This window comes from Syngnathus acus, chromosome 22 (genome assembly GCF_901709675.1).
Source record: "Syngnathus acus chromosome 22, fSynAcu1.2, whole genome shotgun sequence".
Classification (NCBI taxonomy): Eukaryota; Metazoa; Chordata; class Actinopteri; order Syngnathiformes; family Syngnathidae; genus Syngnathus; species Syngnathus acus.
Genome location: NC_051106.1, coordinates 7,839,272 through 7,867,268, shown reverse-complemented (window position 1 = coordinate 7,867,268; position 27,997 = coordinate 7,839,272). Strand labels below are relative to the sequence as shown.

Genomic DNA, 27,997 nt, shown 5'->3' with positions numbered 1-27,997 from the left:
TTTTTGTCTATTGCATCAGACTTTACGATTCTATTCGAACGATATTCCTTTGTAAAGCTTGTTGAAAGATCGCTCTCTTATTATGATCAGGCAATTGTGTAGCTACCCTTGTTTGTTGTGGGGTCCTTGGAGTTTGCTTCCTGGTCCACGTATGGGTGATTTGTTATTTTTTCGATTTTTGTTGTTATCATACGATGTCATTTGCTCATTTTTACCCAAACGACATAACGATAGCTTGTTCAACAATTCAATCTCGCAGATAACAAGGTAGCAGGAGACTTTTTTGGACATTGGGGCTCGTTATAAAAGGTAAGCAACGTAGCTTGAGCTCGGCAGCTCAATCTCTTAGCGTTAGACAAACTCGGTATTAAGTAAAATTTTTGGTTTATTATTATAATTACCCCATTGTGGGATTAAAAACAAAACAGAATTGATAAAAATTGAAGTAACTACACTATTGTCAGAGTCTGAAACTGTCTATTTTGGCTTTGCTAGGTAGTTTCCCCCCAACAACTCTTATTGACAGAGTGGTTTCTCTGCAAGGCATCCTAATTAATGTCATTTTGTCATTCCAAAAGATTACGTACTTTGGGGTGTGGTTCCATCTCGGAGAATAGTCGCGTTTACCCAGCAAAAACAGTAGGATAATGCTGTGCTACCTAGCATTTTTGCAAAAAGCATCCTTGGATGCGGATGCTAAATGTCTTAAGACAACCAGAACAATGCAGTTGCGATCATTTCAATGCCCAGAGAATGTTTTGTCATCATACTATGGTGTAAATATAAGATATGTTTTTGTAATAATTTCAATGAAAAATCTGTCCTTCTCATTGTGGCATTTACTTTGTTTTTTCCATCAGCAATTAAAATGTCCTGGTTTGCCGAGTTCGCCGGCAAAGCAGAAACCTTCCTGAATCAAGTTGACCAGGGGGCTGCCAGCGCCTTGAACAAAAGTCAAAGCAAAACATCGTCCCTTGCCTCGTACTACGATGAAGGTGGCGCGGCCGTCCATCCTGAATACAGCGCTGTCCAATCGGAGACCAGCGCTGTTTCTCAATACGCGTCAAGCTTCATCTCGTCAGCGGCGGACAACATTAAGAAGGCTGCGTCTGCTCCAATCATTTCGGTCCACAAGCAAGCATCGGGGAAAACGTCCAAGGCCCCCCACTCTGCCTCGTCTTCATCCTCTGGCTTCGTGAAGCGCAAAAAGAGTGCGCCTGACGTGGATGATGATATGCTCTTTGACTTTTTGAACAGCTCCGAGCCAACAGTTAGTACCCGGCACGATTCTAAGAAAGATGCCGGCGTTAAAGCGATGGTCGCAGAGGCCAACAGCTCGACTCCGACACCTCCTGCTACCGACTTATTGCAGCATGACGTGTCCCGGGCGTCCAGCCTTGGCTCACCCTCCGCTCACAGCATGAAAGCGTCAGAGGAGAGCCAGTCAGGGGAGAGCTCGACAATAGAGCAAAGCCAAGGTCGGGCACACATTTTGTAGGAATCAAATAAGAGTGAACAATTTGACATGATTTTTTTGTCATCTCAGCCAGTCCAGACTCAGCTGAGACTGGCAACTCGGGCTCGCCTGCCCCTCAGGAGTCCGGCCGACTGGAGTCATGCGGTCCGCCGGAGGAGCCGCAGGGCCAGGTTCTGTCCAGCCTGCGTCTGGAGAACCAACTCCTGCGTAGTGAGGTGGCCTCACTTAACCAGGAGATGGCGTCGGTCATCCAGCGATCAAAAGCCATGCAGGAAGGTGAGACTCATTTTTATTGGATGAATGCGTATGAATTGAAAGGTGAGTCCGATTTCTGACCCCTGTCGTCATTTACGCAGAACTGAACAACGCCCGGCTGCGCACCGACAAACGTAACGCCGAGCAATCTCAGAGCGACCGCGCGCTGCGGGGCCTGCGCTCGCAGGTGGATGACCTGAACGAGGCACTGGGCGCCAAAGACGGACAGCTGGCCGTGCTTAAGGTCCGACTGGAAGAGGCCGACCAGCTGCTGAGTAGCCGCAGCGTGGCGCTGGAGGAAGCTCAGAAAGAAAAGACAAGGTACGAGCTTTCCTTTTTGCTCAGGTGCATGTCGACAAGCGAAGTGTCTAGGATGCCGTCGTGATGTGTAGGATCTTGGAGGACCACACGGAAGGCAGCAGCATGCACTCACAGGCTCTGGAGAGCATGCACGAAAGGCTGCGAGAGGCCGAGCAGGCCGTCAGGAGGGAACAAGACCATTTTCGACAAATGCAGGTGACGCTTTTCCGTCCATTTATTTGATCGAAGAACCTTTGTCAATGAAATATTCCCGATTTGTTTGTTTAGCGCGAACACACCGCCCGTCAGTCACGGTTGGAGTCGGAGCGGCAGAGCCTGGCTGAGGCATTGACCGCGGCGGAGAAGCGCGCCGTGGATGAGAAGCTCAGCGTGGACAACCTCCAGCAGCAGCTGAGGAGCGCCAAGAGCGCCGCCGAGGCCGCTAAGCACGAGCTGCAGGACTACAAGCAGAAGGCCTCGCGCATCCTACAAGTAAGCCTCAACACCACCTGGCAAAAGAAAAATACAGGTCCCAGTTGTTGAGTAAGGATGTGTGTTTCATGTCAAGTCCAAAGAGAAGCTGATCAGCAGCCTGAAAGAGGGCTCCGGTTTAGACTCGCTGGACGGCAGCGGCGCTTCCACACTGGAAATAGAAGAGCTCCGCCACGACAAGGAAATGCAGAAGGAGGAGATCCAGAACCTGCAAGGCCAAGTGCACTCACTCCGGACTGAATTACAGGTGAAAGGAAAAAGGGAGTTAAAATGTTCCATCACCCAAATCTAGTCAGGTGTGATTCACTCCTCTTGCGGGGAACTTGATGTGTGGTTTCGATCCGCAGGATCTGGAGAGTCAGTCCCTCGCCGAGGCGGAAACGTGGCGACAGCAGGCGGCGCAGTTTGAGGAGGCGCAGGCGGCGCTGAACCGCGTCAAACAGGAGCTGGAAGCTGAGGTGGAGCGGCACAAGCAGGTGGGAAAAGAGGTTGAGGACACAATGTTGTCTCAAAATGGCGCCTTTGTTTTTTTTTGTCAAACTCTTCTCGTTGTTCGCAGGAGCTACAATATGTGGAGGAGGAGCAGAAACGTGCCAAAAGTACCCTGCAGAGCCGAGTCAAGGACAGAGAAGATGAAATCCAGAAACTCAGGAATCAGGTCGGTCTGACCACATGTCAGTCACGGTGCAATGTTTTTTTTCTTTTTTGAATAGTAAAAGAAAACAAATAATAAAAAAAGAGGAATAGCCAAACATTGGATGTAACCCATTTTTAATTGCACGGACTTGTGCATGCTTCATTTTTTTTTTCCTTCCAGTTGACCAACAAGACGCTGAGCAGCAGCCAAACGGAACTGGAGAACCGCCTCCACCAGTTGACTGAAACACTGATCCAGAAGCAGACCATGCTGGAGGCTCTGGGCACGGAGAAAAGCTCGCTTGTCTTCCAGCTCGAGCGCCTGGAGCAGCAGCTAAAAAACACGCAGGGCGGTCCGGCCACCGGGGGGGCCGCTATCAACATGAGCGGTGTCGAAGGGCCGGGTAATCTGTTGCGCTCCTCGTTTTGCCGACCATTAACATTGTTTTACCTTCAACCTTTTTTCTTTTTTTAATCTTCAGGAGCCAGGCAAAGGAATATTCCGGTACTTTTCAGCAATGAAGAAAGTCCTGGTGTATATGGGAAAGTCCAAAAAGCAGCCAGCACCATTGACCGTTTCAGGTAAAAGCGCAAGTCCTAAACACTGGACCACATTACCCACAAGCCACTTGGGTATAGTTTCCGTTTGTCTCATTCCAGCATCAGACTGGGGATCTTCTTGAGGCGCTACCCCATGGCCAGGGTTTTTGTCATTTTGTATATGGCGAGTATTTAAGCCTTTCTCTTAGGGTGTGAGGAACTTGGCATAGTTTCCACGTGCTAACATTTGGACTGATGTTTGCAGGCGGTGCTGCACCTGTGGGTGATGATTGTTCTTCTGACATACTCTCCGGAAATGCACAACAGCCATCCCGACGGAAGCTAGGTGAAAATGTCCTCGGCAGCTGAACTATATAGGGCTCTGAGATCTGACTTTTTTTTTTTTTTTTGCACATACAGACACTTGCAGATTTATTCTCCGACTTCCCTACTGACAACGGCATTACGTTTGAAGAGAATTACTGAGAGGTATTAAAATTTTGCGGTCTCATGAATGGTAATGGATAAAAGCTGTCTTGTGTCAGGGCTTTCAGACTGCTGTCAGACTTCTGACAGATTGTATTTAACAATGTAAAAAGATTATTTTAATAAATGACCTAAATATTACAGAATCTTGTGTTACCTTTTTTATTTATATTATACATCGGTATCGAAAATGGATAAATTCACAAATGAATGACAGTTTTACGTCACATGTGCTGGCTGGCCCTTTAAAAATGGTTGGCCTCCACGGCCAATCCCACAATGCACCGCGGCGGATGTGTCCACGTCACAGCTGACAGCCAGCCGGCCCCGTAATGGCTGCCGGAGCCTAGTTGGCAGTCTAATGAAGCGAACGCGTAAAAGCTGTTTTCTTATTAAACTATCGACTTGAGGATTTACACCCGCCTATATTTTTTTGTATTAACGGTTCAGCTTCATGTCCTAGGTCGCTGGCTAATTGAAGCTAGGCTAAGCTAGCACCCCCCCTTCCTCGGTCGCCCTCACCGAGCTTCTGTTTTGGTTCGACCGTGTTGTTGAGCCACCCCAAAACATGTCATCTTGGCTCGGCGGGATCGGCTCCGGCCTCGGCCAGTCGCTGGGCCAGGTCGGCGGGAGCCTGTCGTCCTTCACTGGTCAGATCTCAAACTTTACCAAAGATATGTTGCTGGAGGGAGTGGAAGAAGTCGGAGGTAAGTCGCCACATCATCAGCAGACCTTATCACTCAATCTGTAGATATCCAATGTGTCAACACATACATTATTTCTTGAACGATTTACGTTAAGGATAAAATCACATGATTCCGCAGTGATTTTGTCATTTGTAGTCAAAAACATTTAGTTGTTTCTCAAAGTTATGCAAATGATTGAATCACGTGACAGCCCGACCCGTTTTTCAATTGTTTTCCAAAGCAACGTGAGTTGTTAAATGTGTTTATTTATTTTGATGGTTGGTGACATATTAGCCGAGAAGTTCAATGTATTGACTGCACGGGACTATCAGTGTGTTGTTTGCTTGTGTGTCATGTGTCAAGTGTTAAAGCAGATCTCACGTGCCCGATAGAAACACGTGCAGAATGGAAATTGAGACATATGTGGATGTGTTTATTTCTGAATGGAAGAAGATATATAAGAGTTTCTCTTGTTTTCTACAGACGCTGCCACAGAGCTGCAGTTGTCCAATTCCAAGCTTGCCGACGTGGAGGCTACCTTGTCCTCTCAGAAATTTGAGGTTGGAATGTTCTTATTTTGTCTCCCCTCCTCCTTGTTTGGTGTCCTGGTGGGACTTTTGTGTTTTACGATAAGATTATCATCAGGATGTTGACATGGGAGGAATATTTAGCATCTTGTTTCTTTTACTAGTCAATTTGCTAACAGCCCGCGGACGTCTGACAAACACTCCTGTTGACTTTTTTTTTGGGTGATTCAACGCTCTGGGGACATATTTGTAACTGTCTTTTTTTTTTTTTTGCAGTGTGAAAGGTTGAAAAAGCTCCACGCCGAGCTGGAAGAGAAGCTGGAAGCCGCAGAGATCCAAAACAAGCAGCAGTCGGCCGAGTACAGGAAGCTTCTGCAACAGAAAGATGTAAGTTGATTGGAATCAAACAATAGTTACTGTATCACTTAAAAAAAAAAAAAACATCATCTGTCATCTAGGTGGAGATCAGTCACCTGAAGGCTCGACAAAGCGGGCTCCAGGAAGAGGTCCAGAATCTTCAGAGCTCTGTCCAGTCCGCTTCTGCTGCTCCCGTGCTGCCCGTCACCCTGGCCTCTTCCAGCGTCGTCACCACGGCGGCCTCCTTCCTTTCCCAGTCGTCTGCGTCCCACCACCATCACGGTTTCCACGGCGACGACATGGACCTCAGCGAAGTCATCTCGTCCCAGCATGAGATCAACCGGCTGGCCGCCGAAGTGCTGCGACTGGAGGCGGAGGTGGCGCACTGGAGGCGCATGTCGCAGGTGAGTTCACTAGATGCTTAGCTAGTTAATAAGACTACCAAATGGAACTAAAATGATACAAGAATAAAAATGAGAAATAATTAAATTTTTGAATTGCTCCTTTAGGCATCGACATCAGCGGCGGCAGGCAACTCCGACCAGAGTGACATTCTCAAACTTCAAAGAACCGTTAAGGTAGATTACCTTTTTTTTTTTTTTTTCCCCCCATCTCAGTGAACTGCAAAACTGGCCCAACACTTTAAGACTCGACATCTTCTTGTGTGTCTTTATAGGAACTGCGAGACAAGATAAGCCACGAAGTGGACGAACACCAACACGAGCTCGCCGCCCTGCAGGACGCCCAGCGTCAGAAGATATCCGACCTCAGCCGGCGACACCGGGAGGAGCTGGCCGAGTATGAGGAGAGGATCGAGGAGCTGGAGGAGCAGCTCCAGAATGGTCTGCTGATGTTTCTACATGTATATGAAAAGAGTGCATAGCAAATGTGATCAAACTGTTTCCTGTGGTCTCTAACAACAACAAATATGTTTATGTCAACTAATCTCCAAAGGTCCTTCTCCAGGCTCCTCTCCAACCAGCTCCCCATCAAACCCCTCCAAAGAGCTAGAACTTCAGACCACTGTCGCTGCCCTGCGCCAGGCCGCCGAGGAGCGGGAGGCACATCTCTCCGAGCTGTCCGCCGACCTGGAGGAGGCGGAGAGGCTCCGGGCCTCTCTGCAGTCCGAGAGGGACGACGCCCAGGAAGAGAACGCTGCGCTGCTGCAGAACTACGCCCGTCTTCAGGCCTCCGTGGACGAGCTCCAGGGGCGCGTCCGGGAGCAAGAAGGCAAGGCTGTGCAGAAAGCTCAGCTGGAGCATGAGATCCAAGTGCTGAGGGACAACCTCGCCACTGCCGAAAAGGAAACGGAGCAGCTAAAAAGTCTGCGTGAGGTAAGCTAGTCCTTGGTTGTGACTGCTCACGATTAGTTTTAAATTTGTGTCATTGCTCTCATAAATTAGGCAGACCCTGAGGAAGTCGAACATGCCGATATCTTAGAACTGAACACGGTCATTGGCACATTAAGAGAAGAGAAGGAGGCCCTGGAGCAGGAAAAGGTGTGATGATGTCATTTTTGTGTCATGGCCGTACAAGGGTAGTCGTGCCGTTCCTTGACATTAACAGAACAACACTTTTCCCCTCTCAAAGCTCACTATGCAGCAAAAACTGAGCGCGGCCGAGGAGAAAATAGACAGCGCGGCTCGACCGGCCGAAACCGAGTCGACGGAAGACCTGAAGGAGGCGCTAGAACGTCTCGAGAGGACTCTGAAGGTCACGCAGGAGGAACGTGACACCCTGCTGACGGAGCTAGAGGAACTCGACCGGCAAAACCAGGATGCGACGCAGGTCTGATCAAATTTGGCCAACTTAGAAAATATGAATTTGTCTCTGAACTGTAATTTGTCATTTTCCCTTCTTTTCCCAGCATCTGATCTCGGTGAAAGAGCAGCTGAAGAAGGCCGAGACGGAGCATAGCGCCACCAAAGACAGGACTAGATCGCTTGAGCAGGAGCTGGAGGCCCAGAAAGAGAAGACCAGCCAGAGTGCGTTCACGCTCAACGACTTGCACATGAGCAAGCAGCAGCTAGAGGGCGCTGTCCGGGACCTGAAGGACAAACTGAAACAAGGTCAGGAACGCAACAAGGAGGCTCGCAGAGAAATGTCAGAGCTGAAGAAGAGCTTGCAGGAAAAAGAGCAGCACTTGTTGGCGGCAAAAGAAGAGCTTAGTCAGACCCAAAGGAGAAAAACAGATGATGCCGAGCTGGGGGTGAAGGAGAGAGAACTCTCGGACCTTCGACGAGAGCTGGAGAAAGTGACGTCGAAGGACTTTGAGCTGAAGATGGAGAACAGTAAGTTGAAAGAGGCTGTGAGGAAAACGGAGGACTCGTTGAAGGAGAACCAGACGGCGACGAGCAGGACGTTGCTGGAGAAGGACACGCGCATCGAAGCCCTGAAGTTGGAGAAAGAGCAGCTGGAGCGCGAGCTGCAGCGGACCGAGCGCTCGCTTGCGGAAGGGGCCAAACAGTACCAGCGCACCGTCGACGAACTGAGCCGGGCGCACTCCATGGACGCCTCGGCGTTGCAGAAGGAGCACGAGCGCGCCGTCAAGCTCAACCAGGTGAAGGACACTGAGATCGCTCAGCTACGCCTGGACGCCGAGCAGATGGCGGCCGACCACCGCGACACCAACGAGATGCTCGCCATCACCGTCGCCGGGCAGAAGCAGCTGACCGACTTGCTCGAGGAGAAAGACGAATTCGCCGAGACGCTGAAGCGGAACGCGGCGGCCGAGCGGGCCGAGCTGGAGACGAGCGTCGCGGCGGCAAGGAGGGAGGCCGACGCGCTCAGACAGGCGTTGGAGGAGAAGGACAGACAGCTGGCGGGCATGAAGGAGGACAACAGTCACTTGAAGGAGGAGATGGACCGCGTGCAGGATCAGCAGAGCAGATCTCCGCGCACGCTGGACATCATCACTGAGCTGGAGGCCGAGATCACCCAGCTCAAGTCCTCCAGAGGCGGCCTGGAGGAGGAGATGCGGGATCTCCGGCAGAGGCTGGAGGAGCAGCAGGTGTCGCTCCTCAGCTCTCGAAGCGAACTGGAGCGGGCCACGCTCGACTTCGACAGGCTCCTCCAGGCCAGGGACCAGGAGCTGGCCGGACTACGGCGGACCTTGGAGAGTCGAGATCCCGCCGAGTCGCCCATGGAACAAGGTGACATCATACTGCAGGAAGACAAGACGGTGTCACTGAACCAGGAGAACGGCAACGAGAAGCACGACCTCTCCAAAGTGGAGCTGGAGCGCTTGGTGAAGGGCATGAAGGAGAAAGAGACGGAAATCAGCCAGCTGAATGAGAAGAACCTGTCTCTGACCAGGCAGCTGGACCAGATGGCGCTGTCTCGTGACGAAGTGGGCAAGCTTTCCCAGGTGATCTTGCAGAAGGACCTGGAGATCCAGGCCCTTCACGCTCGAGTCACCATGGGCGGTGGCGGTCAGGACATCCTCTTCCTCCAGCAGCAGCTGCAGGCTTACGCTGTGGAGAGGGAGCAGGTCCTCGCCGTGCTCAACGAGAAGACCCGGGAGAACAGCCAGCTCCGCTCCGACTACCACCGCCTCATGGACATCGTGTCCGGCAAGGAAGCGGCGCTTCTTAAGCTACAGCAGGAGAACCAGCGGCTCTCCAACGCGGGCGACCCCTCGGGGAGCCAGGAGATGTTTAAGGAGACTATTCAGAATCTGTCGCGCATCATCCGGGAGAAGGACATTGAGATCGACGCGCTGACGCAAAAGTGCCAGACGCTGGTGACGGTGCTGCAGTCGTCGGGCGGAGACGCCGGCGGGGGCGTGGTCAGCAGCAACCAGTTCGAGGAGCTGCTGAAGGAGCGCGACACGCTCAAGCAGCAGGTGAAGAAGATGGAGGAGTGGAAGCAGCAGGTGATCACCACCGTCAAGAACATGCAGCACGAGTCGGCGCAGCTTCAGGAGGAGCTGATTAACCTCCAGGCCCGGGTGACCGCCGACGGCGACGCCGGCTCCAAACTCTCGGTGGACTACGCCAGGCTCATCCAAAGCTATGAGCACAAGGAGCAGCGGCTGGGGAGCTTGAGTGTGGAGCTGGCCCAGGTCCACCAGACCCTCAGCCAGCTCAGCACCACCAAAGATCTCCTGCTGGGCCGTCTCGACCACACGGCTCCCGAAAGCGCAGCTCGGTCGAGCGCGGTCGACGCCGCCAGCCAAGACTTGACTTCCCTTCAAGCTCGGCTGGCCGAGCGAGAAAACCTGATCCGGACCCTCCAGGAGAACAACCACCGACTCTCCTGCTCCGCCTCAACTTCCGAGAGCGACCAGAAGAACCACGCCGCCGAGCTCCAGCAGGTCCGAGCCAGCCTGGAGGCGCTGCAGAGGTCGGTCCGTGACAAGGATCTGCTCATCAAGACCAAAGGGGATCAGCTGACCCGGCTGGGCGAGACGCTGCGCAACCGCGAGAGCGACAACGAGGTGCTGAAGCAGGCCGTCACCAACCTGAAGGAGCGTGCCCTCATCCTGGAGTTGGACGGCAAAACGCTGAAAGAGGAGAACGAGCGGGTGGCGGCCCGCTCGCGGGAGAAGGAGTCCGAGTTCCGGGCTCTGCAGGAGACCAACATGCAGGTGTCCATGCTCCTGCGCGAGCGTGAGTTTGAGCTCAACGCCATGAGGGACAAAGCCACCACCGTGGAGAAGATGCTTAAAGACAAAGAACAGGTCAGCCCACTCGCCTTTCACCAGAGAAGATCGTGAATTGTGTTTAAATCTCTTTCTTTTTTTTTGGCACAGGGTAAATCGAGTGAGCTCAATCAACTCCTGAACGAAATCAAGTCCATGCAGGACAAAGCGGTGGCTTTCCAACATGAGCGGGACCAGGTGATGATGGCGCTCAAGCAGAAGCAAATGGAGACCACGGCCTTACAAACCGAGGTGTGGATGTTCACTGTACTTGAGCCACACAAAATAAAGAACACAATCATTCTAATCATAAAATCGGCACACCAACAGCTACTCAACAAGTTGTTTGCATGTTCACAGCTTCAGCACGTGCGGGACAAAGAGCAGCGTCTCAACCTGGAGCTGGAGAGGTTGCGCAACCACCTGCTGGAGATCGAGGACTCGTACACGCGGGAGGCTCTTGCCGCCGAGGACCGCGAGACGGAGCTGCGGCGGCGCGTGGCCCTCCTGGACGAGCGGCTGGCCACGTCCTCCAGCGCCGTGGAGAGCGCCAGGTCGGGGCCCAACTGACACGACGTGAATCGATTCAAAGCGAATCCAGCTTTGTCATGTTTTTATTTGTGCTTGTAGCCAGCAGGCCAGCATGCAGGTGGAGTCTCTGCAGGAGCAGCTTAGCGGTGTGCTGAAGCAGCGGGACGACGCCCTCCTGCAGCTCGGGACCTCCCAGGAGCAGGTCAAACAGTATGCAGTTTCACTCTCCAACCTGCAGATGGTGCTAGAGCAGTTCCAACAAGGCAAGAATCAGCTTCTGTCACGGTGGAAACGAATAATAAGCCTTTCATCAAAATCAAATGAAAAGATTGAATCCTTTTCTTCCTGTTAGAGGAGAAAGCTATGTACTCGACCGAGCTGGACAAGCTCAGGAAGGAGAAGGAGGAGTGGCGGAAGAAGGCGGACAAGCTGGAAGATCAAGCGTCTGCCCTTCAGGTGCTTTCAATGGCTTCACGGCAAAAACCCCAGGTGAAGTTAAAGTAAAACGACGCTCACGTTGCAGATGAACCTGGACGAGGCCAACGCAGCTCTGGATTCGGCGTCCCGCCTCACCGACCAGCTGGACTACAAAGAGGAGCAGATTGAGGAGCTGAAGCAGCAAGGTGAGCTCACGGCATTGGACCACAAAGAACCATCTTTGTTGTCCCTTCACCGCTGAGGGCGCATTTCATTTCACACACGTTAGCAGCCAATTTCCATAATTTGGTGTTTGGGCCACCTTCAGAACCGAACCTCGCCCCTATTGCCTTTGGCCTTTCCTACTACCAACAATAAAGTTATTTACCTCTGGCTCGGAATAAAACAAACGACCCAAGGATTTTTTCCAACGTCACATTTGAAGGCCTTCTTGTGTCAGGCGCAACTTTCTCTCTCGTCATTTGTTTTTAAACAAATCAAGGATTTCCTCCGACAGCACTCATGAAAGTCGCCTTGCGCCTGGGCCAATTTTTTTTCCCACGCTTTTGTTTAGTCTTGAATGCAACATCCGATAAGCCTTGATTGGTCGTGTTATTGTAGACCTGCTTTACCAGCTCATTTGTTTACGTTTCTTATCCACCTATGAAACATGTATAGAATGTCGGCGTCTGCTTCTCAGCTAACGTGCTTACGCGTGTGTGTGTGTGTGTGTGTGTAGTGGACGTGAGACAAGAAATGTTGGAGGAGGCCCAGAAGAAACTGATGAACCTGTTGAACAGCACCGAGGGCAAGATTGACAAGTAGGCGAAAGAAATAATGCGAATAATAAATTGATAATAAATTCATACAAATTGAATTTGGTGTCCCCAGGGCCTTGATGCGTAACCTGCTTCAAGGTTACTTCCACACGCCCAAGAAAAAGCGAATGGACGTGCTGAGGCTCATGGGTAGCGTGCTGGGACTCAGCCCAGAGGACGTGGACAAGGTTAGCGGCTAATTGAAAGCGCTTTCGGCTTCAACTGAATGACATCATTGTGGTACGCTTTGCGCGGCGGAATAACGCCGCTCCTGTTGCGACTCGTAAACTCACGAGCGCGTGCGTGCGTGCGTGCGTGTTCAAACGGCCCTTTTATTCATGTTCCGTTAATTAACACCGTATATATGAAATATGTTGTTTTTGGGTGTTAATGTGCTTAAAGGGGTTGAGGGGGAAAAAAAAAGTTCAGTCAGTTTGAACAGGATTTGTTTTGTTGTTTTGAAAATTCTGTATGCGGACGCTGTGAAAAAAAAAAAAAGAAGCTTAAATTGGGTAACGAGAGGGTCATAAAATCAAACAAGGCCTGAAGGTTTGAAAATCGCTGCAGCAAGCTTGAAACACGCATTTGGAAATGTAAATTAGCTATTTGCGGACTACAAGAAACCCCGAAAACCTTTAAGATAGGTGGGGGGGGGCTTTTCTTTCTCCACCACGAAGGTCTGGCAGCTGCCCCGAGGAACCCTTCCAAGCCTCTTAAAGGGAAACAGATACGGCAAATTGGATTACTGCGCCCCCAAAGACAAAGAACATTTTTATGGTCTTGCACTTATGTCATCGTGGGTCCCTTGCCTCTTTTTTTTTTTTTTTTTACGCCAATGTCCCTTTCCGCTCGTGTTTACATCCCTCTTACGGAATCACAGAGCGCTCTAAGTGCATCCAGCTGCGAGCGAGCTAGCTTGCGACGATGGCCAGGGAGAATGACAGCGTGGTGAGACCGCTTCCTCTTGCGGAGACGTGCCGAGTCAGCAAAAAATGCCCCACGGATTTAATTATGCGGGTGGGAAGGGGGTGAGGTCCATTATGTCTTCGGCAACTTGTCTTGCCGCAACATAGCTGCTCGATTTTAGCCCTGTGGTTTTCACGTGAGTTCACAGTGCTACCAAACGAGATCGAATTACAATCCGCTAGCTTCGTGCTAACCCACAATGCAAAGCACCATTGACATGCTAATAATTAGTATTGCTAGACTCCATATCGCCCAGTCTTAGTTATTGCTGATTTTGGCATACTGCCTCTTGTGGTCCAGATGCTGGACGAGGACACGGCACGTGGCATGAGCGGCTGGGTGTCGAGCTGGCTCGGTGGCCGAGGCCCCCAGAGTGTCCCCAACACTCCCCAGAGGCCCACAAGTGGGCAGAGCTTCAACACGGTAAGAAGAAACAACGCAGTGATGTCATTGGGCATCTTCTTATTTTTATTTTTTTGTCACAGTCCTTCTCAGAGATGTTTGTCAAGTTCCTGGAGATTGAGTCGACGCCGTCTCTCCCTCCGCCCAAACTTCCCATCATGGATATCAAGCCTCTGAGGGCTCCGCCCTCCAGAAAAACGCAGACGAGTGGCGCGGCGCCCAGCAAGACCAGCAATCCCTTCCTGGCTCCACGCTCGGCCGCCGTGCCCTTGCTGGGCACCGGCGCTGCCCACTCCGGCGGGCCGGGCGGGCATCTGCTGATGAAGTCCATCTCGGACACGTTGCCCACCTTCACGCCCGTGCCCGTGTCGGCCGAGGCGAGCGGCGGCGCTGTGCTCAAGGACTTGTTGAAGCAGTGAAGAAGATGACGTTTGTTCTATGCAGAATGAATCAAAGTGCTTCCTTATAAAAATCAGAGACACGAGAGAGAATTTAGGACTCTTGAAAATCGCCACAATGAACCTTGATGGAAGATTTACGTTCATGAGACATTTTTGCCAGCAAAGACTTTCGGGGCTGAATTTAAAAAAAAAAAAAAAAAAGACTGCACAACAGTTGTTAAAACCAAAATAGCAATTTTTTTTCTCAAGGCTTTTTCGGATGCTAGAAATTCCTCCCCAAATAATACTGCTGAGGGATTAACGACTGCCTGTCGAATTAAATTTGGAAAACTGGTTTATTCGAATGAACCAGATTCACAATCCACCGTGAACGTTTGAAAGGGAAGGAAAGCACCTTTAGGTTTCTTGAAAGGCATTGTTTCTCAACCCAAGTGACCTTGTGAACATCTCCACCTCCCCCCCATTTTTTTTTTTTTTTTAATGACAGTGATGTCAAGCATTATGTGGCTGCGGTAACCCGCACAGACTACACAACACGCGTCCGACTCATAAAGGGCGTATGAAAACAGTGCTACTCTTACACAGTTAAACATGTTTATTGGGTGGGATTGTTTTTTTTTTTAATTTATGGGCACTTGTTATGAAGTGAGACATCCAAGTGCCTGTTACTTTGTGCAAACAACTTTGCAAATAATCAGGAGTGTACATGCTTGATAGGAATATTTATATTTACAGACTCGTTTGTACATTTATCTTCATGTAAATTCGTGGCATTTTTATTGTAAATTGGAGTAACGAGAAAAATAAATAAATTAAATAAAAGTTGGTCCGCCCCCTGGTGGTGGCGCAGCATAATGTGAGCAATGTGAGGGGGGGGCGTCTCTTTCTGGTCTGATGGGAACCAGCTGTGGACTGAAGCAGGGGGCGGGAGGCAGAGCAAAATCAACTTTTTTTTTTTTTTATGAAAAAGTGGCGACATTAGTAGCGACTCGGTCCACTTTGGGGAGGGGGGGCAGTGGTCTTAGCTGACTGAGGGGGGTCAACGTTTTAAGGGTCGTCGAAGTGAAGGGAAGCTTGGGAGGAAATGAGAAACGCACTCGGTGACATACGTGGCTCCACGCTTTGCTCCTCTACAAGGTTAGCATTTTTTTGTTTTTTTTAGATTAATGGATATTTGCGTAATGCACCCTAAAAGTAAACTCAACCAAATTGGATTCCTCTTCTCTTGTAGGATGGTGGCAGCGCTGCTATTTATTTTGCTTTGTATGCAGTCAGCACACAGCCAGGTAAGAACTTTGAAGAACGTCACTCAACAAGTCAACCAATTCCGCACTGTCAACATGATACAGTTGGCAAGAGTTTTGAAATTGCTGTATTTATTTTTTTCAAAGCTACTTTTTAATCTACTTTTCATTCATTAGAGCTTATAATATAAAGAATTGTATAAGAGCTCAGACGTGTTAGTTGCTAAAATGTGCATGATGTGTGCAATTGACAGTAATACATGGATTGCAAAAGTCACATAACTACAATTGTGTCCACACAGACGTGCACAACTGGCTTCCGATATGACCGCAGGTCAAGACAGTGCATGGGTAAGTGTTCCTTGTGTTGTTAAAGCTATGGGGACAATTACAATGTCCGTCTCACTGCAAACATCAAATACAAATGAAGGAAAAGTAGCAGTAAAACAAGTCCACAAATAAGTCTTAAGTTGAAATTGATCAATGTGTCCTTCTCGCAGATGTGGATGAGTGTCGGAGTCTTCCGGACCCCTGCAGGGGGGACATGAATTGCATCAACCAGAACGGGGGTTACCTGTGCCTGCCCCACGGCCTCTACAGCCAGCCCTTTGGGCCCGACACCCCGCGGCAGCAACCTGACCCAGTGTACCCGGGGCGTGGGGGCGGGGCTGCGGGCGCCGCGGGTGCCGCCGGCACCGGGACAACCGGCGGCCAGCCGGACAGCTACGTGCCGGCGCCCCCGAGGCAGGCCGAACCCAGCTACCCTCAGCTGGGCTTCCCGGTGCCGTGCATCCTGGGCTACACGCTGGCGGATGACGGAACCTGCAATGGTGAGTGCTTTTGTTTTAATGTGAAGTGTTGCAAACTTTATTACACCGATTTAGACAACTCCGCTGTTGATGTTTTTGTTGGATGTAATTCAGGGAGTCCAGGTGTGTCTTTTAACATGTCACTAAAAAGCACCCCTTGTTTTGTGTAAATGACGGCGTGCCAGCCTCAAACATGAAGTCATGTTGCCGTATTTGTATTGCATAGAACAGGCCCGCTTGTGTATGTGTGTAATGAGCCAATCAACATTGCCACCGCCCCGCCGCCGGTGTGTTATGATGTAATGACGCCACCTACAGATTTCCTGTCTGGACGTGGAACAAATGCGGCTTTGACGGGAGCGGCGGTGGAATTTTAGTGGCTCGTTATCGTGCTAATGTGGATGTGAAGAAATTAAGGGAGATTGTTGCTACATTTAGGACAGACACAGCCAGTACTTGCCAGAAATTCCTGCAGTTGCTTTTATTCACTTAAAAGTTGGAATGACTTAATATTAGCTGTGGGACACTTCTATTTGTACGTCACATCTTATAGCTACTCCTGTAATTCCTCTCGACTCCTGAAGGGCAGCACGGGGTCCCGCTTATCGCCGGGGCAAGCCGCCTGAGCAAACAAGAAGCCCTCTCTGACCCCTCCCTTCGCTTCCCTCCGGCCCGGTAGATTTTGGTCATTGCCTCTTAAGGAAGTCGCAGGAATTGTGCCCGTAATCGGAGCGATCTGTTAATGCGGAGGAAAAACAATATGGGACTTGATAGCTGACAGCTCCGACCTGGAATGTTGTTGAAACAAAGGCCGGAGGGTGTGTGGGGGGGTGGCTGGGATATTTCTGGGGTTACTTGGAAGAAAGTGAAACAACTCCTACAATACTATGGAATTTTGACAAAAGCCGCTTTCAAACAGTCTACAGGAAAATCATCATGCACAGCACTAATGATCTATTTTTAACAACATCTTTAAGGGGTTTAATTTGTTTGCTATAAAAACTCAAGCCTTTCAGCAGGCACGAAATGCTGCCCTCTGCTGGTCAGTGCATCCCTTTTACGCCATATTGTGTACTACTACTACTACTACTTTTGACTCCATCTTGTGTTTCGTCCTATTCTTTTAGACATTGACGAATGCGAGAGCAACTCCCACCACTGCAACCCCACCCAGGTGTGCATCAACACAGCGGGGGGCTACACTTGCTCCTGCACTGAAGGCTTCTGGCTCATTGGGGGCCAGTGTCAGGGTGAGTTGTTCTTCATAGCTCAAGCAGAGAAGGTCCATCAGGATGACATTTTTTCAAGCTGCCAAAATTGAAAAAGAAAAAAAAAAACTGTGCTAAACCTCCAAGATACGTTTAAAAAAGGGAAACGGCGCCCTCTTGTGGTTACTTAATGCAAAATCTGATTTCTTGCCAACGCCATGATTACAGTTTAAAACAACAGGATGATTAATTCACACCATGTTTCCTTACTGTGTTTTTTGCAGATATTGACGAATGTCGCTACGGTTACTGCCAGCAACTGTGTGCCAATGTGCCAGGCTCGTATTCTTGCTCGTGTAACCCGGGCTTCGTCCTCAACCCGGACAACCGCAGCTGCCAAGGTGCGTCCGCTGACATCACAAATTTCCTTGTAACCAGAGACTGAGCCCACATGTGATGTTTTATGATACCTTTTAAAAAATATATATATTTTAATCCCAATCGCACATAAAGCCAAAGATTGTGATGTTTCCTGGAGGTCTCCAGAGAATCTTGCGCAACTTTAACGACGTGCAAATGCACATCATCTGTTTGGAACCATCTCCAGATAAAGGAGAGTTCCTGGAATTGTTGCATAAACTATGTTTGTGTGTGCGTGTGTGTGTGTGTTAGATGTGGACGAGTGTGCGGATGAGCCATGCAGTCACGGCTGCTTCAACAACCACGGCTCTTTTATGTGCAATTGCGATGAAGGCTTTGAGCTAGCGGCCGACGGAACTTCCTGCAATGGTAAGTCCAAAGGCATACTAAAATAAAATTAAAAAAATTCCATTATCGTAACTTGCCGCAGACGTGGACGAGTGCAGCTTCTCCGAGTTCCTGTGCCAGCATCGGTGCTTGAACACGGCGGGCTCCTTCAACTGCATCTGCCCGCCCGGCTACTACGTCTACGAGGACGGCCGGAGCTGCGAAGGTAGCGTCCAAAGTCTCCGCTTCCAAAAAAAAACACATGAAAAGCCGCTCCGATGTTTGAACTGACCCCGAGTGGTGTTGTCGTGTGCTTGATTTTGAAGATATCAATGAATGTGAGAGTGGTAACAACACCTGTACAACAGAACGAGTCTGTTTCAATTTCCAGGGAGGCCACACATGCCTGGCTCCTTTACAGTGTCAGCTTCCTTACGTTGAAGTGGGCGACAAGTGAGTGCGGCGCGGCGGGTCTTAAAGTAACGCGCCGTCGCCTTCACACTCTCCTCTGTGGTGTGCCCAGTCAGTGCATGTGCACGGCGGGCAACCCTGCGTGCAGGGACCAGCCTTTCACCATCCTGTACCGACACATGGACCTGTCGTCCGGACGTAGCGTGCCTGCCGACATTTTCCAGATGCAGGCTACCACGCGCTACCCGGGCGCCTTCTACATCTTCCAGATCAAGTCGGGAAATGAGGGACAAGAGTTCTACATGAGGGTGAGGAATACTCTTACACATATTTTGCAGGTTATGACCCGCAGTAGATTCCCATGTTTAAAAAAAAAAAAAAAAAAAAAAAAAAAAAAAAAAAATCCCATGTCCTGCACTACAGAATATCACCAGCAGGTGGTGCCAAAGCCACTCATTCACTGTTTGACTTCTTGCTATATTGTACTTTTTTTATGTCCATCTTTATTGCACGTAGTTCATCCAATTCGTATCTGTCCAACTTTAACATATTTTAAAAAATCTATACCATCATCGGTATTATTTTTTTTTATCATTCCTCAAATTTACAGTTTTGCCACAATGATGCATTTTTCACCCAAAAACGCCTCATTGTCATACAAAAAGATTCACTCTAGAAACTAAATATTTAGACATACACGTGATACTTTGCAAATGTGGATTTTTAACCCAAATTTGGCTTGTGTTCAATAGCAAACCAGCAACATGAGCGCCACGCTGGTGCTGTCGCGGCCCATCAAGGGCCCGCGAGAGGTGGTCCTGGACCTGGAGATGGTGACGGTCAACAACGTCATCAACTTCCGCGGCAGCTCCATCATCCGGCTGACCGTCTTTGTGTCGGAGCACCCCTTCTGACGCGCCGTCACGGTCGGGAAGCACTGACGGAACGCGCCCCGCCCCGCCTTAATGGGCTCTTAAGGCGGCAAGATGGACGCTCTAGCGGGATGCGTCCGGTGTACAATTTCTGCCATCCTCTTCTTCGAAGCACCGCAAACGTTGTATTCTCAGCACTGCGTCTTTTTCACTTCAGATCAGCTGTGAACAAGACCTTTATTGTGTATCATCAAATATGAATTATTGATTACAATAAACGTCCGTATGAGCCGGCCACTGAAACCACCGCGGCGGCGCCTTTTTGCTTTAATTCCTTTTCCAATACTGCTGAAGTGTGATAACATCAACGTAGAGGAAACAGAAATAGGTTTTGCGTAAAGAACATTTTTAAAATGGTAGTGTATCATTGCTGTCCCCCAAAAAATGTGAACAGGGTTTCAAATAACTTTTCCCATAAACAGATTAAAAAGATGCTCGTAAGGGAAGGAGGCAGGATGGAGGGAGGAGAAGGTTTAGTGAGGAAGAGAAGAAGGAGGAGGAGCCTAATCATGAGTCGGCTGGCATTTCTCGTCATTCTTGTGTTGACTCGACAGGCTTGGCGGCGCATCAGAGCCCCTCAAAAAACAACAACCTTTTCTTCAATGATAGAACACACAATCCGGGTGAGACTTGACTATTTTCTTTAACTTTTTTTGTGAACTGTATTTATACTTAATGTTTGATTAGTTTTGAACCTGCTAAAAACTTTTGCTGTGATTTGACAAACCCAATTAAATAGTTGTATTTTAGAATCGTTGCATGCTTGAATCGTATCAAATTCATAAATTAAGATCCGTATTCAATCATCTTTTACGAGAGATGTACACAAGGTTTGATATTTGTTGTTTCTTTGAGTTTAAGTCACTTGGATAGTTTAAGTTTTGGAGACTTTCCATTTTCAAGAAACCTGAGAAAAGCTATAGCTCTCCAGAATCGAATCGTATTTGCTTAAGCCGAACCGATTCGAATAGTAGCATATTTAAAGTATTACTTTTTATTATGATTGATTTAGGGAATGGAAATCACTTTTTGGAGGTTTGTTTTTGTGTTCAACATGTAAATTTGGCATATTGCTCAGAAGTTGGATAGTTGTGCAAACATTTTGTTTACTTGTTTCAGGCATGGAGTGCATCAAAAACTGCTGCAAGAGGTTCAGTAAAAAGCAAGGGAAGGAGCCAGAGCCAGAGCCAGAGGAGACTGAAGGTAAAGTGAAATCTAACAGAGCGGTGATTGTGAACTTCGCGATAGAGGGCGCCACTTAACATTTGTTTTATGTATTAGGGAATATTTCTTGTGGTTGATTCTGGTTCAGGGTGCGTGAGAGAATGCGCCATCAAAAAATGCGGTAATAAGCCATCTGCGCGTAGGCGTGGCATGATCTATTTTTGCCTGACTTACTTTTGACTCACAATTTATAGAACAGATTATGGAAGGGCACTTTGCTGCTTGCCCCTGATACAAATTTTTTTTTTTTTTTTAAAAGCACATTTATTTGCTAGCCACATCACATTTGTCTTGTTGCTAGGCAGAAGTCACGATCCACTCAGTAGGACATTTTATATGGAGTGGGGCACGTCCTCACTTGCCCCTAATACACAAAACAAAAAAAGAGAAATAATTGAGAACTGCTTTATCTCTCAAAGACATTGCAGTGCAGCTACCTGTCACCTCCAAACGATGGGGGGTTCAAGAAGACTACCTCCTGTCCAAGATGCCCCCTGGTGGCAGAGAAGTCCCGTTCGTCCTGCCCACCTTGAAGGCATCGTACGTGCAGCCCGGAGCTTCCACTTTCCCTAACCTCGACTATGGAATGCCAGGTACGTAAGATAGAAATAGAAAACAATTGATTAAAAAAAGATAGACAAAGAAATTGGAGAAGATAATTTGATCTATTTTTTTCCCAAGGATCTTAAAGATCCAACAAAGGCCTCATGGGTCTGACTTCATTAAAATGTGCTCAGAAGTCATTGAGGCGTGGACTCAATGGTGCGAGCAGGATGTCCTGTTTAGACAAGAATTGGACATTTACTTTCTCTTCATGAGGTCGCCGGGTCGGCGCGCTGACCTCCTCTGCCGCTCTTTGTGCTCAAGGTCCGGCCCGTTGCACGTACGCTCAGAGGAAAGCTGAGCTGGTGACCCCTGTTGCGTATAACGCAGACGCTGGTGAGCGGCTAAGTCAGTCCATGTCTGAGCTCAACAATCTTCACAGTCCTCAAATGAAGGTCAGATTGCTCTCCCTATCAAATCGCAACCATCACACACACGCACTTGTTTTTACATTTGCGTCTCCTACAGAGTTATGATTCCATGTCCAGCGTCCTCAGCACTCCGACCTCCACCACGGACTCGATTAAACGCAGCACAGGTGTTTTGTCATTTTTTTGGTAATCCATGTGCCTCTTTAGTTTGGTGACTTTTTTTCTTTGCATTTCTTGACTCTATTCTGGGGCCCAACTATGTTGCTAGGAAACTTTTATGAGCAAGTATTTCTCCCCCAAACAAACATTGTATTCTCGTTGCCTTGCAGAGTCTTTCTCACTGTTTGGTGATGACCTGGGGAGCTTGTGTGTACGACTGAGCTACCAGGAGGAGATGGAGCAGGTGTGGATCACACTGGTCCAGGTACGGTTTCGTTCTTTGGGTCCTCACCGGGACAATGGCGTCCTTTGTGCGCCTCCTTCAATGAACCCTCTGTGTTGACACTCACAATGATACATGATGTGGCCTTACCTGAAATCTGTAAACGGAACTAGTGGAGGAGCCAGCAAAAAAATGAAAGTTGTTGCAGAGCAGATGAAAAGACGGAAACAGGAAGTTACAAAATGACTCCAATAAAAAGGCCTTTAGATAATAGTTCAAACACTTCCATTTGGTAATCCCCAACACCATGTGCTCGATCTGGTGGGCAATGCCCCTAATGCAAAAACAGCTCAATAACTGCAGCCTGTTTTGTCCTTTATCAGTGTTCACAACTCAACCTGACAACCAATGACGCAAAAAAGCCAAAGATCCAAATCAAAGGTGTCATCACGCTTCCAAAACCGGTCAAATTCCAGACCTCCATCAAGCAATACTCTCAGGTACGGGAAATATTTTGACATTTCAGGGGTGTTTTGCTAAATTTCAGGGCGGACGTTATGTCCTCGCGAGTAAAATGATTTTGTTTGATTCACTATTGCGCTTTTTCCAGTAAAGCCTTTCTTCAAGTTTTTCATTGGGCTTACTTTAAAGCTTGCAATAAGTTTTTACACAGGCAGAGATTTTTTTTTTTTTTTTTTTTTTTTTAAATAGCACTTCTGTCACACACTTTTTTGTGACCCTGTACTGGTAAAAATATTTATTTTAGAAATTCCAGCCTGCGTAGCTTTCCCCGCAAGATGTTTACTCAGCTAAAGCGCGATGTGCACTCAGCTGTTGCAGCTATTGTTACGCCACTGCATGACCTTTTTCCCTCCTCTTTGCTTTTTTGCGGCCACACAGGACACATCCTTCATGGAGACGTTTGTGTTTGCGCTGAGCCTTCAGAGCCTCCGCTGCAGCGCCCTACAGCTGAAGTTGCAAAAGCAGGGAGGAAAAAAGCGCACGGTGGCCGAGTGCGTCCTGTCGCTCCGATCGCTCGGCCCGCAGGAGACCGAGCATTGGCTGCCTCTCAAAGTCCCGTGCAAGTCGCCCGTGAGTATAAAAATAGGGAAAAAGCACAGGGTGAAACCAAATTGAATCCAGATTTGATCCTTATTTGATTTTGCCGCAGTGTAAACACAATGTGGCAAACCTCTTTAAATGCAATCAAATGTTGAAATTTCCATGTGAGTAGGTATTTTGGTTAGTTCATCAATTAAGTTGAATCCAGATCGAATCTAGATTGCTAAAACGCAAACCGGCGAATCCCATTTGACATTGCTAAATAAGATTCTTGCATTGCATTGCAGCCTATTTATTGTACGTGCCAGGTTACAGGCAGACTATTACGGCCGAATGTTTGCACAGCGTGTTACTTAATCATCACCGATGATGGCTTGTTCTCGTAAACCAGTTTTATCCTGGGCTGTGGTAAAATGCCGTCCGACTCGCTGCGCAGCTGTTGCAGCTAAACACTCCTTCCTGGTTCTTTAATCATAAGAAGGAACATTCCGGATTTACTGGTTGTTAATAATTGCGCGACGTCGCCATCCCGTATTGCGACGAGAAGGTTTGTTGTTATTCCAACTTCAAACACCACAAGAGCACTTGAGTCTTTTTTTTGGGGTTGCGACCATAAATGGGTCAATTTATGGCGAGTGGAGGTAAAACGTGAGTTGCTTGTGCACTCTGACAATCATTATCTACTCGGACAAAGAGTTTTTTTTCTCCTCCCCATCTGCCCCCATTCTTCAACACACACAAAAGGTCCAATTTCTTGCAATCACTGCAGTTATCTACTTGGGATGGCTCGGACAATGCAAGAGGACTGCTTCTTACAAAAGTGACCCAGAAAGCCAAAATAAGACCTCCACCAAGGCTTCAAATTGCTTATGCACCACAAATGATAAAACCTGTCTCCTGTCCTGTTTACATTATGACCAGTCTGGATCAGATCTGGTTTTAATTTAGTTTTGATCCAAGATATATGTATGTTTAAGTCAAGTCAAGATTGGAGTCATTGTTTTCCAGGGCCGAGGATGCGAGCTGCATCTGGCAACCTGCTTCCAGCCCGTATGCAGACGAATGCAAGTCCGAGTCCTCGCCGCCCAAAACCTGCCTGCCAGCTCCTCTCCCCTCTTACCGGGTAACTTGCAACATTATTTTCATATTCCACGAAAATCACCGACATGATGATGATAATAATTTCTTCCACAGCGTACACAGTGACTGTGGAGATGTATGGGGCCTCGGGGCCTCTGACCAAGAAGAAGACACGAGCGCTCAAGACCACCAGGGGGCAGTGTCAGTGGGACGACACCTTTTACTTGGACCTGGATGCTCTAGACGCCGCCGCGTGCACGCTGTCAGTCAAACTCTTCAGCTGCTGCTCGATCAAGAGAAAGAATTGTATCGGACAGGTCAGTCATCCACTTACTATTGACAGCTTTGTGTTTTTCAATCGAATACACTTGAGTCGTTGCCGATTGCGCAGGTCCATCTGGGACTGGACGGCCCGACTCGGGAAGCGGCGGAGCATTGGAAGGACACTGTGGAGCATCCTGAGAAAGTGGTGGAGGCGTGGCATACAGTGACCTGAAATAACCTCTTCCTCTTTGCACATGTGTGACACAGGGACAGCGCCACAGCACACATTTTGTCAACTTGACTGACAGCTGGAACACTCAAAACCTGCTTACATTCCTCACATTGACGGAATGTTCACTGACGGAGACTGAGTTGTGGTACGCTTATTAATTCACGTTAATGCTCATTTGAATACCTTAACACATACTAAGAGGTTCACTTTTATAACTAATCAGATGAAGATATTGATTAGTTTAACACTTTAATATGTTAGAGTTACTTGTCTAGCACACTAATTTTGAAACATTTCATTCCATTGTCGCTTGAATATGGTGTGTAAGTTGTGTTGTTACTTATCGTTTACATTCATGTTTGAGTAGAACTTTAGCTGACGTAAGCACTTGTATTATTTATAGTGTATTTGTTATTTGTTTTAGTTTAGTGCAATTAATCGTAGTCGTCATATGTTTACTTATCAATGTGTTTGAACCGTACGAGAGGATACCGGCACGCCTTTTTCGGGATATTGACGGGAAGCGTTAATCACGCGTTGAAGGCCATAAAGGGAACAGGACGCTTTGTTGTAAAATAGCTCACCAATGGCAAACTGAGAAATCTCCAGGTGAAAGAAAAAAAATGATCCATGTTGTCAGTCCCTGCTGGCCCACTTTTTTTTGTTAGATTCTGTAAACTCGTGAATTCCAGCAACATTTGAGGTTGTGGAAAATGGCTACCAATCATTGCACAAGAGTGCTGTTTTGCACCAGTTACAACAGGACCACCAGAGAGACTCACTCACGCTCTTCTGTTCCACTCTTGCTTGAACTCATTCACTTTTTTTTTTTTTTTTTTTTAATCATGATTTGGATTCTGAACCAGAACTTGTATATCTTGACTACTATTAGTTTGTTGAGTAAAGGGAAAAAAGTGAAAGCGTCCTAAATTAGTGTGTGTAAAAAGTCTCTTTCATTGGTAATCTGGTGTTAGAGCACCCTCTTGTGGTCAAAAGCTGAAGGTTCAAGCTGGACAAACCCACTCACTTGGCGCAAGTGTTGATATATCTGCATGACAGATAGAAGTGGATGCTTTTTCTGATTAATTCATATTTCCCAAACACAATATTAATGAGAATACCATGTTTAGGCTTGTAGGGGCACGTACGACACATTACTGTAAAGAAAACTTCTGATTTGCATTTTAAAAGTAGGGTGAGGGATGGAAATGAAGGGGGGGCTTATTCACTTGGGTTTGTGCACTGAAAGGATGATGACAGTGATCGAGGGAGAGAAGTGAGCACAGTGGCACCTCATCCATCATAGATGTTAGTGTCATTATTCAATTACCGGCCATCCTTAACATCATACACAACGTGTGTGTGTGCTTTTAGAGACAGGACCCTCAAATCCCACTTATGTCCACACTATGACACCCTCTCGCTTCTGACCTCAATTGTAAATATGAAGGAGAAATCGGCTTGTTTTAAAAAAATGATACACTTTCAGAAAACATTCTAAATCAATATTAAGATTAAATTGCAGTCGTTAACACACTTGATGGAGTTCTATTCGTGACAACGTTCCAGCTCATCTGTCCTGCTCTTGTCTGACTTCACCTTTGCAGACGCTCCGCTTGACATTTTTCTCAGTGTGTCTGCTTCTCTTTCTCCTTTGTGAGGTTGTTAGAACAAGCGCTCATTAATAACCTACACTCTCTTTGCAGGTGGAGCGTGACTCCCTTTGCTTGTGCGGGCAGGCAGGCAGGGGGCAATGGGAACGCATAAAGGGCGTGGGCGTGGGGGTGATAGCCAAAGGCAAAGCTTCTCATCAGGGTCAAATTCAAGGACGTGTCATTTGAAGTAGAGGTCCCCAACCACCGGCCCGCGGACCGGTACCGGTCCGTGTGTCACTTGGTACCGGGCCGCCAAGCCGCACAGAAAAAAAAAATATATACTTTTTTTTTTTTAACGACGATCAATTAATTCAGGTCAAGACGCTCGTCCTGGTCACGAGACAGAAAAAATATTAAGAATTTATTTTGAAAATATAAAAAAATGTGTCGATTCTCTCCTAATTACATCCGTCGGTGCATCTGTGTCTGATGACGCTCGTCCCGGTCACGTGACGTCACCTCTGTCGAGCCCGCGAAGCTAGCAAAAATGAACAAGAAACAGAGACGTTTGGAAAGCTTCTTCGGAAAGGGAAAAAGGCCCAATGAAGAGACGGAAGAAGAGGCTACGACTTCTAAGTAAAGAAAAGCTGCGTTTAAAAGAACATTTCTTAAAATATGGATTATCGCCACAGGTGACACGCCAAGCCCATTCTGTTTAATATGTGGCGACAGGCTAGCTAACGAGGCAATGAAGCCTTCAAAACTGCTTCGGCACATGGAGACCAAGCATTAAAAGACAAACCTTTGGAATTTTTTAAAGGAAAAAAAAAAACCTGAACAAGAAGGACAGAAGAAATTACTGAAGGCCACCACATCAACAAATGGGAGTGCACTGAGAGCATTGTTCTTCGTGGCTAACCGTATTGCTAAGGCGTTGAAATCTTGAAGATTTTTGAGAATCAAGCTTCCACTAATTCAACGTAAAGGTGAGTTTTATTTTTATGTGGTTTATATTTGTTTTTTATATTTGTTATAAAGGCCGGTCCGCTAAAATATTTCTGACACGTAACCGGTCCGTGGCGCAAAAAAAGTTGGGGACCACTAATTTGCAGTCCTGTTTCATCTCATTTAAATATTTTGAAAGAAAAAGTAAAAGATTAGATGAATTAACAAACTATCGTCTTGCTCCACTAAAACTAAGCAGAGCAAAAAGCAGAGTGAAAAAGAGAATAAGTCAGACGTCAGAAGAGTCCTAATTGGGTCGGGTTGCTTTTCCCAATTTTCCGTTTTCTCTCGCTCCCGCCTTATGCAAGATTTAACAAGCTGCCATTGAACATTTGTGGGAGAAATGGGGCGGAAGAAATAGCACCAGCCATCTCACACACACAAGTGTCGTGAATGCGATATCAGCAGCAAATCAGTCCAAGTACGCCACACGGGAAGCGGAACACTCCTTATGAATATTACACGCCCCCCCTCAACTCTGTATATGTGTGTTAAAAGCTTTTCCATCTGCATGATATCAGCTTGCTCCACAACAGTCAAAATCTGCCACATATATATTCTAATCACACATGATTACTGATGTGAAGTGATGCAATGAAAATGCCTGTGCGTCATCCGTTGCACATAAATTATCACCTACATACGTAAAGAAAATGAGATGTTCCTTCATGCAAATCAAGCTATGTTGTACAGTTGGAAGTAAATCAAGTGCAGCAGGAAACAAATATTAGGAGTCCCGACGACAAATAAATAATTCTCAGAAATTTTTACTGAAAACATGTAAACATCAGTGCTGGGAAGGAATAATACCAGCCAATGTTTTTTTTAAATGAGAAAAGTCAGCTTTAACCACAAATTTCATTATCTTGCTAGCCATCTAGTTTAGCTGACACCT

At 47.7% G+C, this 27,997-nt stretch overlaps 4 protein-coding genes across 5 annotated transcripts; all 4 read left to right on the top strand.

Annotated features, from left to right (window-relative positions):
- The first annotated feature begins 12 nt into the window (after positions 1–12).
- Positions 13–4,332, top strand: golga5 (golgin A5). The gene is made up of 14 exons (XM_037241214.1): positions 13–309; positions 861–1,478; positions 1,547–1,753; positions 1,834–2,053; positions 2,125–2,248; positions 2,321–2,524; positions 2,601–2,771; positions 2,872–3,000; positions 3,084–3,182; positions 3,342–3,564; positions 3,643–3,742; positions 3,821–3,884; positions 3,966–4,046; positions 4,121–4,332. Exons 2-13 carry the CDS (start codon positions 869–871, stop codon positions 4,044–4,046), a joined length of 2,232 nt encoding a protein of 743 aa, XP_037097109.1. The 5' UTR covers positions 13–309; positions 861–868; the 3' UTR covers positions 4,121–4,332.
- A 143-nt stretch (positions 4,333–4,475) lies between these two features.
- trip11 (thyroid hormone receptor interactor 11) lies at positions 4,476–14,767 on the top strand. Of its 2 annotated transcripts, none has more exons than XM_037241064.1 (20): positions 4,476–4,893; positions 5,356–5,432; positions 5,676–5,786; positions 5,858–6,160; positions 6,266–6,334; positions 6,433–6,598; positions 6,723–7,090; positions 7,160–7,255; positions 7,347–7,544; positions 7,624–10,437; positions 10,510–10,650; positions 10,759–10,952; positions 11,029–11,192; positions 11,282–11,385; positions 11,453–11,552; positions 12,086–12,167; positions 12,238–12,352; positions 13,431–13,553; positions 13,616–14,039; positions 14,097–14,767. In XM_037241064.1, the coding sequence occupies exons 1-19, from the start codon at positions 4,755–4,757 to the stop codon at positions 13,949–13,951; spliced, it is 5,700 nt and encodes a 1,899-aa protein (XP_037096959.1). In that variant the 5' UTR covers positions 4,476–4,754; the 3' UTR covers positions 13,952–14,039; positions 14,097–14,767. The 2 variants fall into 2 exon arrangements, with proteins under 2 accessions (XP_037096959.1, XP_037096958.1); XM_037241063.1 differs by having other exon boundaries at positions 6,711–7,090.
- A 113-nt stretch (positions 14,768–14,880) lies between these two features.
- fbln5 (fibulin 5) lies at positions 14,881–19,531 on the top strand. Its single transcript, XM_037241294.1, has 11 exons — positions 14,881–15,070; positions 15,165–15,219; positions 15,480–15,528; positions 15,678–16,007; positions 17,114–17,236; positions 17,479–17,595; positions 17,867–17,983; positions 18,045–18,167; positions 18,268–18,394; positions 18,465–18,660; positions 19,105–19,531. Exons 1-11 carry the CDS (start codon positions 15,018–15,020, stop codon positions 19,264–19,266), a joined length of 1,452 nt encoding a protein of 483 aa, XP_037097189.1. The 5' UTR covers positions 14,881–15,017; the 3' UTR covers positions 19,267–19,531.
- A 160-nt stretch (positions 19,532–19,691) lies between these two features.
- Positions 19,692–25,422, top strand: LOC119116127 (tandem C2 domains nuclear protein). Its single transcript, XM_037241314.1, has 11 exons — positions 19,692–19,907; positions 20,404–20,487; positions 20,928–21,101; positions 21,376–21,506; positions 21,580–21,649; positions 21,812–21,906; positions 22,248–22,364; positions 22,765–22,956; positions 23,935–24,049; positions 24,121–24,323; positions 24,398–25,422. Exons 2-11 carry the CDS (start codon positions 20,406–20,408, stop codon positions 24,500–24,502), a joined length of 1,284 nt encoding a protein of 427 aa, XP_037097209.1. The 5' UTR covers positions 19,692–19,907; positions 20,404–20,405; the 3' UTR covers positions 24,503–25,422.
- Positions 25,423–27,997: the final 2,575 nt, after the last annotated feature.